At 41.3% G+C, this 14,982-nt stretch overlaps 1 protein-coding gene across 6 annotated transcripts in view; it reads left to right on the top strand.

Moving 5' to 3' along the window:
• The window catches only part of LOC137297976 (TBC1 domain family member 5-like), a 50,740-nt gene extending 40,448 nt beyond the window's left edge, over window positions 1–10,292 (top strand). For 4 of the 6 annotated variants that reach the window (XM_067829986.1, XM_067829984.1, XM_067829987.1 and 1 more), the window contains 5 exons: window positions 313–465; window positions 5,552–5,808; window positions 6,271–6,370; window positions 8,278–8,357; window positions 8,467–10,292. In XM_067829986.1, the coding sequence (XP_067686087.1) occupies window positions 313–465; window positions 5,552–5,808; window positions 6,271–6,370; window positions 8,278–8,357; window positions 8,467–8,949 (1,073 nt within the window). In that variant the 3' untranslated portion in view covers window positions 8,950–10,292. The remainder of the gene's footprint in view (window positions 1–312; window positions 466–5,551; window positions 5,809–6,270; window positions 6,371–8,277; window positions 8,358–8,466) is intronic. The other 2 variants (XM_067829990.1, XM_067829988.1) reach the window with 1 other exon arrangement.
• Window positions 10,293–14,982: the final 4,690 nt, after the last annotated feature.

The following is a 14,982-nucleotide window of genomic DNA, read 5'->3' as shown; positions in this document are numbered from 1 at the left end:
ACAGAATTTCTATGGCCGTGGTATATCTTTTAAGTATGTGTTAATATATAGGAATTACAACAGTCCTAGAGGTACAACAGTTGTAGGATTGTTTTAACACAGGTGTTGGAGCTACAGGAGTTGTAAGTATATAGTGACAATTGTACATGTATGTTTTATATCATTTACAGTCATTGCAGTGTTAAGATGGTTCTGTGCAAGTGGGTCCACACCTCCTAGGTCCTGTGTGCTTGACTGACCCCCTGTGATCCAAGTTGTTAATAAGCTCATCCATGCACACCTGTCTAACCTCTCCTCTCGCTCTGTCTGCAGCTAACCAAACTAACAAACGCCACGGACATGGATACGGAGGCTTCTCCTCCTTCTCTCGCAAGTTTAACCGACCCCGAACACTTGCCTTCTCTAGCAAGAACTTGCCCAAATCTTCCAGTGAGCCCATGAACCTGCAGACTGACATCTCACCAGGTACATTGTCTTGTTGGGTGCAGGACACCAGCCTTGTGTCTACATATGGAGGCAGACCTGCATACACTGGTGGCATTCTCTATGCCCTGCCTCTGTTGTAGATACTCAGCTCCGTGTCCTGCACTTGGTGTTGTGGAGTCCTGTGAATCCCTACCCAGTGTCCTACACTTCTGGTTCTTCATATTAGTATGACAAAGCTATAAACCTGCTTGTTTATTTAGGCTGTTGAGCATTTGTGTTATTAATATACAGTGTGTTTTTTTCATATCACAGCCTCATTCAGATTTCAGATTAACACAGAAATACAAAAAATTTCAAGGGACCAGTAGGATACAAAATAACATATTCCAGAACTAAAATACATTCTTGAGCATTACTTTTACTATGGTCACTATTCAGTACTAAGTTTCATCGTCAGAATTGTAAGTAAGCACATTTCTGAGACTGGCATACTGCAAGCATTTTTCAAAGCCGCAAGAGTCCTCTGTTCATGTTAGTAATAATGTACACTGCAATGAGTTCCCACTGAACAGTGTTTTGATTGGATAGTATAAACATTTTGGGGAGAGAGTTGCAGCATTAGTCTATGTCAGATTTCAGCTTTCACTGTATGGTCTTGTGACCCTGTGTCCCATTTGTCAGGCATGAAAAGAAAGCAGACAAATCAGCCAAATTTATTTACTTTGTATTCTAAACTATGATCCAAACTTGCGAAAGTGCAACTGAAGAACAGTGTTGAGTTTACAGTTGTTGAAAGAACTGGAGAAAGGGTAAGTGTTCAGTATGTACTGAAAGTTTTAACTGTCTTATAAAAGTGAATAAGTAAACTTGGAAAAGTGAAAAAGTCACATTATGTGAAGACATAAAGAGATGCTGGAGAATAAAACTGTAGCAAAGTTTTGTGTCTCTATTTCACAACTATTTATGTGTCCCTTTGTTTCAACAAATGTTCTCAGTTCATGGAAAGGTTATTTCCAGTTTCTGAAATAAACACTGAATATGTATACCTATAAATTTCAATATTTTCATAATGATCTTTAAGGCATTCTGATAATATTTATTTGATTGTTTCTTTGCATATTTCTTGTCTGTCATCGCTTATCTTCTTCTGTGCATGTAATCATTTCTTTAAACATAAATCTCTCATATCTTGGTCCTGTGTCCACATGTACCAGTCCATCAGCTGTGTCAGTCTGTTCTAGCTAACTGACAAACATTCACATTCAATGCCTTGCATACGCCCAGTGCATGTGGATATCAGCCGACACCTTGGTCACATGAATTATACAAGCCAAGTTTAGCAAGGGAAGAAGTTGAGTTAACACTATTGACAAGGGAAGAAGCTGAGTTAACACTATTGACAAGGGAAGAAGCTGAGTTAACACTTTTGACGAGGGAAGAAGCTGAGTTAACACTTTTGACGAGGGAAGAAGCTGAGTTAACACTTTTGAGAAGGGAAGGTGCTGAGTTAACACTATTGACAAGGGAAGAAGCTGAGTTAACACTATTGACAAGGGAAGAAGCTGAGTTAACACTTTTGACGAGGGAAGAAGCTGAGTTAACACTTTTGACGAGGGAAGAAGCTGAGTTAACACTTTTGAGAAGGGAAGGTGCTGAGTTAACACTTTTGACAAGGGAAGATGCTGAGTTAACACTTTTGACGAGGGCAGAAGCCGAGTTAACACTTTAGACAAGGGAAGATGCTGAGTTAACACTTTTGACAAAGGAAGAAGCTGAGTTAACACTTTTGACGAGGGAAGAAGCTGAGTTAACACTTTAGACAAGGGAAGGTGCTGAGTTAGCACTTTTGACAAGGGAAGATGCTGAGTTAACACTTTTGACAAGGGAAGGTGCTGAGTTAACACTTTTGTCAAGGGAAGAAGCTGAGTTAACACTATTGACAAGGGAACAAGCTGAGTTAACACTTTTGACGAGGGAAGAAGCTGAGTTAACACTTTTGACGAGGGAAGAAGCTGAGTTAACACTTTTGAGAAGGGAAGGTGCTGAATTAACACTTTTGACAAGGGAAGATGCTGAGTTAACACTTTTGACGAGGGCAGAAGCCGAGTTAACACTTTAGACAAGGGAAGGTGCTGAGTTAACACTTTTGACGAGGGAAGAAGCTGAGTTAACACTTTTGTCAAGGGAAGATGCTGAGTTAACACTTTTGACGAGGGAAGAAGCTGAGTTAACACTATTGACAAGGGAAGATGCTAATGTAGCTGCAGCATGTCCTCTTGTCCCATCCATTATGCCAATGTCTTATCTCTTCCTCTCTCACTCCTCACAGATGTTTCTCACACATAATATTGCTGGCTTGCCTTGCCTTGCACTTGGCCATTCTTTGTTTTCTTATTCCTAATGGCAACTGTGATGTTATGCTTGCTGACATACTGTACCAACTTAATCTTGATGTGTCTTATAGTAAACCAAACACTGTAAAGCTAATTGTGCATGTTACATCACTAACTCATAACTCATTAACTGCATGTGTAACTGTGATACCAACAGCTGTACACGATGGCCCCATGTCTCGATGTTACCCACTGTCTCTCAGTGTCCGAGATATATACCCTGTGTGGTGTTATGGGACCAGTAAGTTCACCAGTATTTCCTCGTTTGCTTATACTTCCTACAGGGGGTGTTGTGGTGTTGAATATTGTTATTCACTTTCCCCTGGGTGTTGAGACTACTCACCGACTGTCCTGTCATTCTGGCTCCCCATTTGTTGGGACTGTTACCATGGTAATCATCAGTTTTCTTGACAGTGGATCTTCATTTTGGGATCCTAAGTTGGATAGCTTGTGGCCAATTCATTTTGTTTTCGAATAAAATATCTTAAGGCATTCACATTTTGTCTTATGGTGAATAGTTAACAACCAAACATGTTGGGCAAGGGCTTTGGGTCATGGTTCATAGTAGTGGATGAGTTTGTAATTTGTCATCAACCTTGAACACAACCCCCATCATCACCTAAACCATATCCCAAAGCCAGCTGAAGTTAACATTTTGGTGAGTTCAACGATAATATTGCTTACACTATATCAGGTATGTGTACGACCGGAGTGCACAAGCAATTCTATCAGTAGGGTGGATGCCTAGTCGCTGTTGCGAGAAGTTTTATGAACAATGAGAATCCGGAAGTTAAATAATATAAAAAGAAAACAAACATCAATATTATTTGCCCATGATCGTTAGTACCACCCCATTTGCGAAATCAGTTGCCTATATAACAAAAAACAGCAAGCGAAAGTTCAGTAACTTGACACATCTGCTAGTGGCAGACAATAGTAAAGAGGTAGTCATGTGATCAAAACACTCTCTCTCAGTAGAGTGAAAAGTATGGCTCATCGTTGAAAAATCCCTGTATGTGGTGAGCAGAAACAGTTTTGCCGATGGAATGTCCTCAATGCTAATTTTGTTGGAAACATGAAATATTTTAATGTGAAATAGATGAATGTATCTTGTACCAATCAAGGTTAGTAAAATACAACTTGATATTAGATATATAATCTTGTTTTATATCGTCAAAAACCCCTGACACAAGCCTAATACCTACCTTGACACGTGAATGACACACTCTATCGATATGACCACCTCCCATACATCATCACTTATGCCATACCTCCTACCTCATCATTTGTACCATACCACCTACCTCATCACTCACACCACATGCCCACACCTCATCACTTGTACCATACCACCTACCTCATCACTTGTACCATACCATCTACCTCATCACTTAGTCCAAACCACTTACCTCATCACTCATACCATACCACCTACCTAATCACATAGTCCATACCACCTATCTCATCACTTATACCATACCATCTACCTCATCACTTAGTCCAAACCACTTACCTCATCACTCATACCATACCACCTACCTAATCACATAGTCCATACCACCTATCTCATCACTTATACCATACCATCTACCTCATCACTTAGTCCATACCACTTACCTCATCACTTACACCATACCACTTACCTCATCACTTACACCATACCACCTACCTCATCACTTAGTCCATACCACTTACCTCATCACTTACACCATACCACCCAACTCATCACTTACACCATACCACCTAACTCATTACTTAGTCCATACCACTTACCTCATCACTTACACCATACCACCTAACTCATTACTTAGTCCATACCACCTACCTCATCACTTAGTCCACTTTTTATCTGGGGACCAATGCTTGTTGTAAGAATAATGCTTGTTGTAAGAATAATGCTTGTTGTAAGAATAATGCTTGTTGTAAGAGTAATGCTTGTTTGTTGTCAGAGGCGACTAATGACATTGGGTGGTCAGGTTTGCTGACTTGCTTGACACATGTCATTAGTTCCCAATTGCACAGATCAGTGCTGTTGATCACTGGATTGTCTGGTCAAGACTTCATTGTTTTACAGACTGCTGAGTGCAGCGTAAAACTAAACTCACTCACAGACTCACTCTTGGTTGCTATGGCTACAGTTGAACTTATTCATAATATTTTGCTGACTTGATAATGATAGCAGCATAAAATCAGAGTAATGTCACACTGAAGCTGGCTGTGTGTAACGTTTACTCAGGTCAGTGGTTGTTACTATTTATGAAATGAAGAATTATTTTGGATGATAAGCAAAACCTCACCTGTCTGATGAGATATATCTCCTCTTAATTATTTAACATGTATCAGTTCAAGAGATACCCAGGTGATGGTCTAGATACAAACATGGTGTTAGTCCTAACTGAGTACAATGAGTGTAACATGGTGTTTCTGTATGGAAGTTGGGGTTCATTGTGAGACCTACATTGACTGCTGGAATTACTGGTCCCCGTAAGACCCTTGTGAGGGCCAATGTGAGGATCTGCCTCAGCTCCCAACACCCAGTTGCTTGTTACAGCTAATTTGATCATGTTCCAATCTCTGTCACTTGCATGTCATTTAGTCCCAATGATTCAGATGGTTGCTACTGATAGTTTAGTTCCTTGACCTAGTCATCCACAAGCCACCATTATGTAGCCAGAGATTGCTGTTGAATAAAACAACATCCGTTTGTTCATTGACTCTGTGTTGCCCTATAGCGAGCCCAGTGGTCCCAGATGTGAAGCGAGGGTCTTCTGCCAGCTTGTCCCAGTTGGAGGACCAGATGTTCCGCCACACTCCCTCATCCTCCAGTCTCGCTCGCCTCGAGGTCATCAACAGGTCTACCCAGTCAACGCCTGCAGCCCGCAGCCCTGTGGGCTTCTCTGCAGATGAAGGCTCCACACACAGTAGCCCTACAAAATACTCAACACTGCCTGGACGGACAAAAGTCAAAGCCAAAAAACTGACAAAAGCTGTAAGTTTCCAAGGCTAGATTTATCAGTATCACATCACTTCTAGATTTGCAGGAGTACTGGAAGACCATGACAAGATACAGAAGACTCAAACAAAATATCTGGTTTAGTGTGTATGATTTTGCTGATATTTGATGACAATGAAGAATTCATGATAACAAAAATCATTCATGGATCAACTCTTGAAAATGTAGTGGAGCTTTTGTTTTAGGTTTTGAGGAAAAGCATGCCTTCTATTTGATATAGACTTGAAGGGGATTATTCACCAAAGAGATTCAAAGAAATGAATGCCAGTAGCACAGCCAAAATTCCATAGTTTGTGCAGCAAAGCTGTGGCTTATGCTACTCATGAGAACTGAATTTTCAGTTGACCTTAGTTCATGTGTTATGCCATAAAGGTAATATTCAGTTTCAGTGAGATACCAATATTCCTTTTATCTCTTCTGATGTCTTTATTTAAACAGGAGCAAGAGGTCCAACTCCAAGTATCCAAACTTCAAGGCCAGATAAATGACAAATCTGCAATGTGTAGATACTGTTCAACCAAACTGGATATTCATATAGGTAAGTCAACACACACAATGGATATACATATAGGTGAGTCAACCCATACACATAAGTAAGTCAATTCATACACATACGTTAACCAACTCACAAATTGAGGTACTCGTAGGTGAGTCAACTGACAAGTCACATTAACTGGATATACAAACAGGAAGTCAAGTCACAAACTTGATATGCAAACAGACAGACAACTCACAGTCTGGGTATGCAAACAGGAAGTCAACTCACAAACTCAGTATACTTATTTCAACACATTTTAGAAATAGAAGCAAATGATATGACTACACTGGGCCTGATCGACTGAAGTGTATCTCTGTGACGCGTTTCATACAAAGTGTTCTCATCAGACGGTTAGAATCTAACCTCCCCCATGGTCACCATGGATGTCACGTCCCTCTATACCAACATTCCCAATAGCGACGGCCTATGGGCTGTCACCCAGGCGATCAGACGGTTCAAACCCGACTGGCAAATCACCCCCACCAGCATCCTCAACCTACTTAAAACGGCCCTCCACAAAAACAACTTTGTCTTCAATGGCACTCACTACCTCCAAATCGGGGGCACCGCAATGGGCACAAAACTTGCGCCCTCTTATGCTAACATCTTCATGGGCGAACTAGCTAGAAAACAAACTTCTAGCCCAATACCCAGACAAACCTCACCTCTATCTGAGGTTCATCGATGACATTTTCATGATATGGACCCTAAAGACAAACACGCCTACATTCATTTCTCAACTTCCTTAAGAATGCACATTGCACCAGCAAATTCACAGCTGAATTTTCAAGAAACAAAGTTGCGTTACTTGACACCTGGGTTTCATACAATAAAGACATCCACAAACTGGAGTTCACACTTTATTGCAAACCCACCGACACGCACTCATACCTGTTGTATACCTCTTGTCACCCTAGACATATTCAGTCAATTCCTACGCTTGAAAGGCATCTGTTCAACCCCAGAGAATATGAAAAACATAGCCTCAATCTCATCAAGTATTACCTTAAGTGAGGGTATCCAAAGAAATATATATAACAAAACAAAACCAGGTCCGACTTAAAGGATAGAAAATGTCTATTTATCCTCCCCAATGAAAGAACCACAAAAAAAAAATAGAATGGTTCTAGTTAGCAACTATAATCCCTTGAACATGGAACTCAACGCCATTGTCAGAAAACGCTGGCACCTTTTAAGTGGCTCAGACACCTGCCTAGACACTTTCCCCTCACCACATATTGCTGCTTATCGCCAAAATAAAACCCTTAAGGATCACTTAGTCAAAGCAACTCTGACCTATCCCAGACAACTACCACAACTCAGTGGACAGTCAAATTTGTTGATGATATGTGCGACAAAGCGAATTGCAAAATCTGCAAAATCTTAAGCAACAGTGACACTTTCAGCAGTTCCGTCACCAACAAGGTCTTGAAAACACGAAGCTACATCTGCCAGTCCCGTAATGTAGTAGTACACCTCCTCACTTGCAATCGTTGCAAGAAACAATATGTAGGTGAAACCAAAAGATGTTTCAGAATCCGACTAACAGAACACTACGCTGATAACACGCACAAGCGCGACAAACCCGTTGCACTTCATTTTAACTCGGAACATCATGGCAAAAGTGATTTAAAATTTCAAATCATCACCCAACTCAAAGACAATCCGGACTCTGAGAAAACCCCGAAAAAAAGAAGATCTCTTGAATTAAAATGGATTTTTTAGCTCCACACGCTCCAACCGCAAGGACTCAAAGACAGAATTGTAGGCTGAAAGATCCCTTTCGCCTTACCTACATTTTAGAAATAGTTGATTATAGTCCTCTTTATGTGATGTTATTTGTACACATCTCCTGGAACATGACTGCAGTGTGGTAGCTGCTAGTATGGAATCTCCTTCTGTTCTAGAGCGCCTGCAGAGTGAGCTGATGAAGCTGGATCTAGATGCAGATGATGAGGTCATGCTGGCTCTGGCTGGGGTCAAGCAGGTACGTCTACCACTCATCATTTAGTGGTGATTCAGTTAAGGTACTTAAAGGTGGACCTTGTGTTAGCCCTGAAGATGAACTGTGATTCATGTTCTTTCTTTGTCTTCAGGTCAGGGACGTCCTCAATGGCACCCTCCGCTTCTCTCAGAACCTGCTGGATGAAGATGAAATTTGCATCAGTGACAACTATTACAAGGATGAACTAGTTACTTCTCCAGAGTCAGACATAGCTGGCTCCATAACAAGCTCCATGACCGGCTCCTTCCACCAGCCTGGAGCCAGCAAACATTCCGGGAAAGGCAAGCGCCAGAAACTCTTCTACATGAGTAGTGAGGAGAACTCAGAGGCAGCAGATTCCCCTGACTCTTTTAATGGTGTCTCTCATCCTCAGGGTAAAGATTATGAGTTGGACAATTTCATGAGGAAACGAGCATCCAAGGACAGTATTGCTTCTGGTGGGCCTCAGTTAATGGTCGAGTCTACCGTGTCTGATAGCGGGAGTCAGAGCAGCAACACGATGCAGACTCACAGCTCGGCCTCAGATGCCTTTGAAGTCAGTCCTAACCCACTGTACGACATGGTATCTCAGTGACTTAGACACCAGTTGGCCAATCAAGGAATACTCCACAAGGTGTAACATTATATCAGGTATAGAACTGTAAACCGGGTGTAGGACTAACAGGCTTGTGGACTGTGTTCATATGATACATGGACACACTGACTGTATTGGGGCACCAGGACCCAAATCTTCCCAGCTCTCTGACATGTGCTATGGTGTAGACAGGGAGACCCAAGGCCTTCCTTTAACACAGGATATATCTTTGACCTTATTGGTGCATCCTAAAACAGTGATAGTTGATGCTGTCTGATGCGGGAATGCAGCACAGGAAAGGTTGATGTCTGATTCCTGTCTGGTGTCTGTGATTCAGCCTGTCACATGACTGTCATATGATAGTGCTACTGGCGCATTACTACTGGCTGTTATATCAAGGTTCTATGTTTGTAACAAACTTTCAGTTAAACTTTGTGTATGGGTCTTGTACATTCATGGATGTCCATGTGTAGAAGATGCATCATACACAATCTCCAGATTTGTGGCCAGTATGTTAATCGTATTGTGATTGCCAGATACCAGGGGTATCCGGACTCCACTAACAACACCACACCAATAGTCACTTCTCCCAACACAATCATCTCCAACAAAAACATTCACATACCCCCACACAACTCATCCAAACACATCTTTAATACATTGTCAACACAAACAACTGTAACATGCACATAAAACTCACATCTACAACTCTACACCTCCAACACACATATCCTAATACACAATTCAATAGCAAACACTTTCCCACTAAACACAATGACAACATAACACAATCACAACATCTGTTCTTTCTTTCTCCCCATCAGAGACACACAGTAATATCCTATACAGCCACACATCCAGTCCCCTTGCCACACTCCACACACCCCCACACACACAGACGGCCACACACACACACAGCCACACCATCAGTTCTCACACACATCCCCCCAACACTGTCAGAACAGGTATTTGTGCCAGTCTGCCGAGGACAAGGCACTGCAGCTGCCATGCTGTGGACAAAGACTACCATTATTCAAGGGAGGTAACAACAGGATAGCATAGCATTAGCCCACTAATACCAAAACTGTAGGACATAAATTGTTATCACCTGTTAGCGCTGATATTAGTTAGTAGCTGTGAACTACTGAGACAGCTGTGCAGCAGAGAAATAGTAGCTGAAGTAGTAGTTCATCACACCACTAAAACCTGACCCCGGATTACAGGTTATGGGTACAATTTTGCCAAAACAGACTTCAACCTTTCTCACTTCCTAACCTGAAGATTTATTGATGTCTGGTGATGCAAGACCCGGTCAACAGAGTCATGTTGGACAGTGTGTACACTGATGGTAAACACTATGAAGCCAGTATATAGACAAAAGCCACTGTGTTAAATAGTGGTCTGTGTTGAGCATTTTTCAGTATTAGACTATGTCAGCATATGTGTAGTGCCAGGCTTTCAACGTCCTCTGTTTGAGAGGTTTATGCAACATCTAATGTTCTTCACCATTTGGTGATGTCACAGCTGCTGTATGCCACATTTACACTGTATGTTATGAACACACTGTTTGTGTCATGTACACTCTGCATGTGTCATGTACAAGCTGTATATCATGAACACACTATATGTGTCATGTACAAGCTGCATGTGTAATGTACAAGCTGCATGTGTCGTAAAAGCTGTATGTCGGGCACACTGTATGTGTCATGTACAAGCTACATATGTCATGTACTCACTGTATGTCATGAACACACTGTATGTGTCATGTACAAGCTGCATGTCATGAAACATGCTGTATGTGTCATGTACAAGCTGTATGTCATGAACACACTGTATGTGTCATGTACGAGCTGTATGTCATGTACTCACTGTACATCATGAACACATTGTAAGTGTCAAGTACAAGTTGTATGTCATGAACACACTGTGTGTGTCATGTACAAGCTGTATGCTATTCGCTCACTATTCATGCCACTATAGCATAGTAGAACCATATGCCCAGCTCTTGTTTCATTACCATAGTAAAGCAATATGCTCAAGTAATGCCATATGCCCACAGAAAAAACATATGATCAAATAATGCTGCATGCTGATAGTAAAACCACATGCCCATGACATATTTTATGACCATAGTAAAACTATATGCTCAAGTATTGATATATGTCCAAATTAATCCATATGCTCAAGTAATGCTGTATACCCATTTGCCCACATCATGTTCTATGAGCATAGTAAAGCCATTTGCTGAAGTAATGTTGTATGTCCATAGTAAATCCACATGCCCACATCATTCTTTATGAGGATAGTAAAGCATTTGTCCACCTCGTACTGTATGCCCATAGTAAAGTCGTATGCCCATGTCATGTTGTATGAGCAAAGTAAAACCATATGCTGAAGTAATACTGTATGAGCATTGTAAAACCATTTGTCCATGTCATATTGTATGCCCATAGTAAAACCATATGCTGAAAATGGCCACATCATGCTGTATGAGTATAGTGAAACTGTTTGCCTCAGATCATATGCCTATATAATGATGGTGTGCTAGCTCATTCAAGTGTCAGTCATGGTGCATTACAGTTGCAGTTTTCTTATTTCCATGACTATTTATCTTGCATCATTGTATCAAATTGTTGTTATCATTATTATGATTATTGATTTATTTTAGTTATCAATGACAAGTTGTTTTACATTTAAACTAATTAAAAGTCATGAATGCATGCCCAGTGTTTATGTTTATTATAATTCAGTTCTATATCTGAAGGCCTGAAGTGTCACTGTTTGTCCAGGTCCTTTAAGGTGCTGCACTTCTTCCACTCACTCACTCACTCACTCACTCACTCACTCACACTGGTCTGTTATGGCTGAAGAGATCCATTGACTTACAATGACACTGATAGTAAGACCTGAATGTATTTTCATGCAGTTAACAAATGTAGAATATATATATATAGCCACGTGACCTTTTTTCGTACCAGCGTGGAGTACTAATAGACAGTGTGATAAAGAATGGCCTTCAAACTGGTTCCATTGTTGGTTGGGCAGCCGCATTACCGTCTTCAGCCAATCAACAACAGACAGTGGCTAGAACGTGACTTACAAAGCATGGTGACATGACTTACTAAGTGTTCTTTGGCCTATACGAAACACAACTTCCTGCTCCTCTTGACAAGATCAACTTCAGACTCAAGCTGTTATTTGTTTACAAGAAGGACCAATTAGTCTAATATGTCGTGTCATCCAGCCTGCCACAAATCCACCTGGCCAGTCTGTTCGTTTGCATTGAAATGACAGCAGTCCAGTCAACTCCAAACTGAAGCTATCTTCCAGCTTGCCAACTGACGAGATCAGATGGTCAGACCCACTGGATGGCATGTCTCCCAGTTGCGCAGATCGATAGCAGAGGAAGAACAAATGTTATGGCATGACAACTTTCCAGTATATGCCGCCAAAACAACCAAGGAAAGTCAACTTTCGAAACTGAGAACATAAATGTCAAATCGAGTATTAACTACTTTTAGCAGTTTGTAAATAAGTTTTGTTTCCCATCGAAGGATCAAACACCAGAAAGACAGCTGCAGTCGAAATATCACGTATAGGCGTAAGGACAGTGTATGAAATAAGGTCCGTCTGAGACAGGCTGGGTTTTCCTGACGGACTGTCTAAATTTATAGCCAGCCAGCTCGACGGTCGGGTGCAAATGTTAGATGTTTCTTATATCTGAGTGAATTCGTGGTGCTGGTCTGGTTAGATCCATTTTGGGTTGGTAACAATTTGAAGTTAGCAGCCCTGATTTTCTGACTGGGTTTTTGGCTTGCTTCATACACTGTTAAGATTCATGTTAGGTTTGTTTTGTGTTTTATATCCTCTACAACCTCCTCCTCCTGCATCCCAGCCACTTCTTAGTCTGATAGATGTGACATCTGACGGAAGGCTGGTGCTCCCGTCCAAGTGTACTTTATACCGAAAGGTTGCGGTTAGGTAGCCTGGTGGTTAAAGCGTTCCCTTGTCACGATTAAGACCTGGGTTCGATTCCCCGTATTGGTCCAATTTGTGAAGCCCATTTTGGGTGTCCTCGGCCATGATATTGCTAATAGTGGCGTAAAACCATACTCACTCGCTCACTTACTCATGCCAAAAGACTCGACCTCCAACCCAAGCTACACAATACCTCGCATACACACGCATATACAGGGCGATCAACACCTGTTCACAGATACTGGCGGAAGACGTGAGCTGAACACTGAGATATGTTATCTACAAATCTAGATATTTCACAAAGGCTAAATAGAAAAAGTGAAATGTTCCTCAGGCATCGGCGTGTCACTTTCATTGGTGCGCGTGGCAATTTGTATTGCCATTAAGAGTGTGGGTGGGATAGGTGGTCAGTAGGAGTGGGTTTGCTTAGCAGTAGTCCAGCAATATCACAGCGGAGAACACTATGGATGTTTCACACCCACCCATGTGAGGAATCAAACCCGAATCAAACAACGTCCATATGCTGTGTTAAGACATTAACACATTAACCACTACGGAAACCGGCCACCCTGGGTTTGGAAAGGAAGACAACAGGCGATATAAGGAGGATGTCGCGGTGTTTGATGGTAGAATTGTTTGTCGTCCATTCATATAAAAGTGGCAGGGTGGGCTGGGTGAGGATAGAAGTGGTTGAGTAAATAGCAACCAATAACACAGCAGGTGGAGATGTGGTGATTTTTTCCGGGTTAATAACAATAATACCATACGTCGGGGGTGGTGTGGGGAATTATTTGTGGATGTATAAATACTTGTATCACACATGTAAGGAGGTGGATGAGTGTGTATATAAATACTTGTATCACACATGTGAAGAGGTGGATGCATGTGTATATTATATAAATGCCTGTATGACACGGGAAAAGGGGTGGATGAATGTGTATCTTAATACTTGTATCACACATGTAAAGGGGGTTGGGGATGAGTGTGTATTTAAACACTGGTATCACACATGTAAAGAGGTGGATGAGTGTGTATATGAATACTTAAATCATACATCTAAAGGGGTGGATGCGTGTGATATTTGCATATTGTTATTATTACGAAAGAGCACAAGGTGCTTGGGTGGAGGAAACTGTTAAGCAGAAACATCTTATTTCTTTGGTAAAATATTCACTTGCTTCACCTTCCTAGACTGACCTGGCACACCAACTGTCCATGTGTTGTGTTCCCAACATATACTTTCATTGTTGTACAATCCAGCGTATATGTGCTTATGTGTGTTCTAGGAGATAAGCCAAAACCCTTCTCACGAATCCCATGCTGCTGTACCTTTGTGAATCTAATGGTGTATCTGTGTAGAAGGATGGGCTCTTCCAAAGCCAGTCCTGAAAGAAATCAGTTTAGTCCATAGTTCAGATAATCGACAGGTTTTAATCTTTCTCTGATTGGAACAGTGCATAACTGATACGTTCTTTTTCTTTAGAATCTTGTGAGTGAGTGAGTGAGTTAAGCTTTACGCCGGACTCAATCGGGTCTGGGCCAGCATGAGCATCGAATGATCAACAGCATAAACATCGATCTATGAAACTAGGGTACTATGACATGTTTCCACCAAGTCAGACTGACCACCCCATATCTTATTATTGATGTATATTGTACATCAACCGTAGTTCATTATTACATATCGCTGTCACTGACATATCTACTAGATCAACCATACTTACATACTGATATCACCGACAACCATCGTCCATTGTTACATATCGCTGTCACTGACATATCTACTAGATCAACCATACTTATATACTGATATCACTGACAACCATCGTCCATTGTTACATATCGCTGTCACTGACATATCTACTAGATCAATCATACTTACATACTGATATCACTGACAACCACAGTTCATTATTACATATCGCTGTCACTGACATATCTACTAGATCAACCATACTTACATACTGATATCATTGACAATCATCGTTCATTGTTACATATCGCTGTCACTGACATATCTAGTAGATCAACCATACTTACATACTGATATCACCG

This window comes from Haliotis asinina, chromosome 10, assembly GCF_037392515.1.
Source record: "Haliotis asinina isolate JCU_RB_2024 chromosome 10, JCU_Hal_asi_v2, whole genome shotgun sequence".
In the NCBI taxonomy this organism is placed as follows: domain Eukaryota; kingdom Metazoa; phylum Mollusca; class Gastropoda; order Lepetellida; family Haliotidae; genus Haliotis; species Haliotis asinina.
Note: the sequence above shows the minus strand (reverse complement) of the source record. Positions and strands in the feature narration are given on the sequence as shown.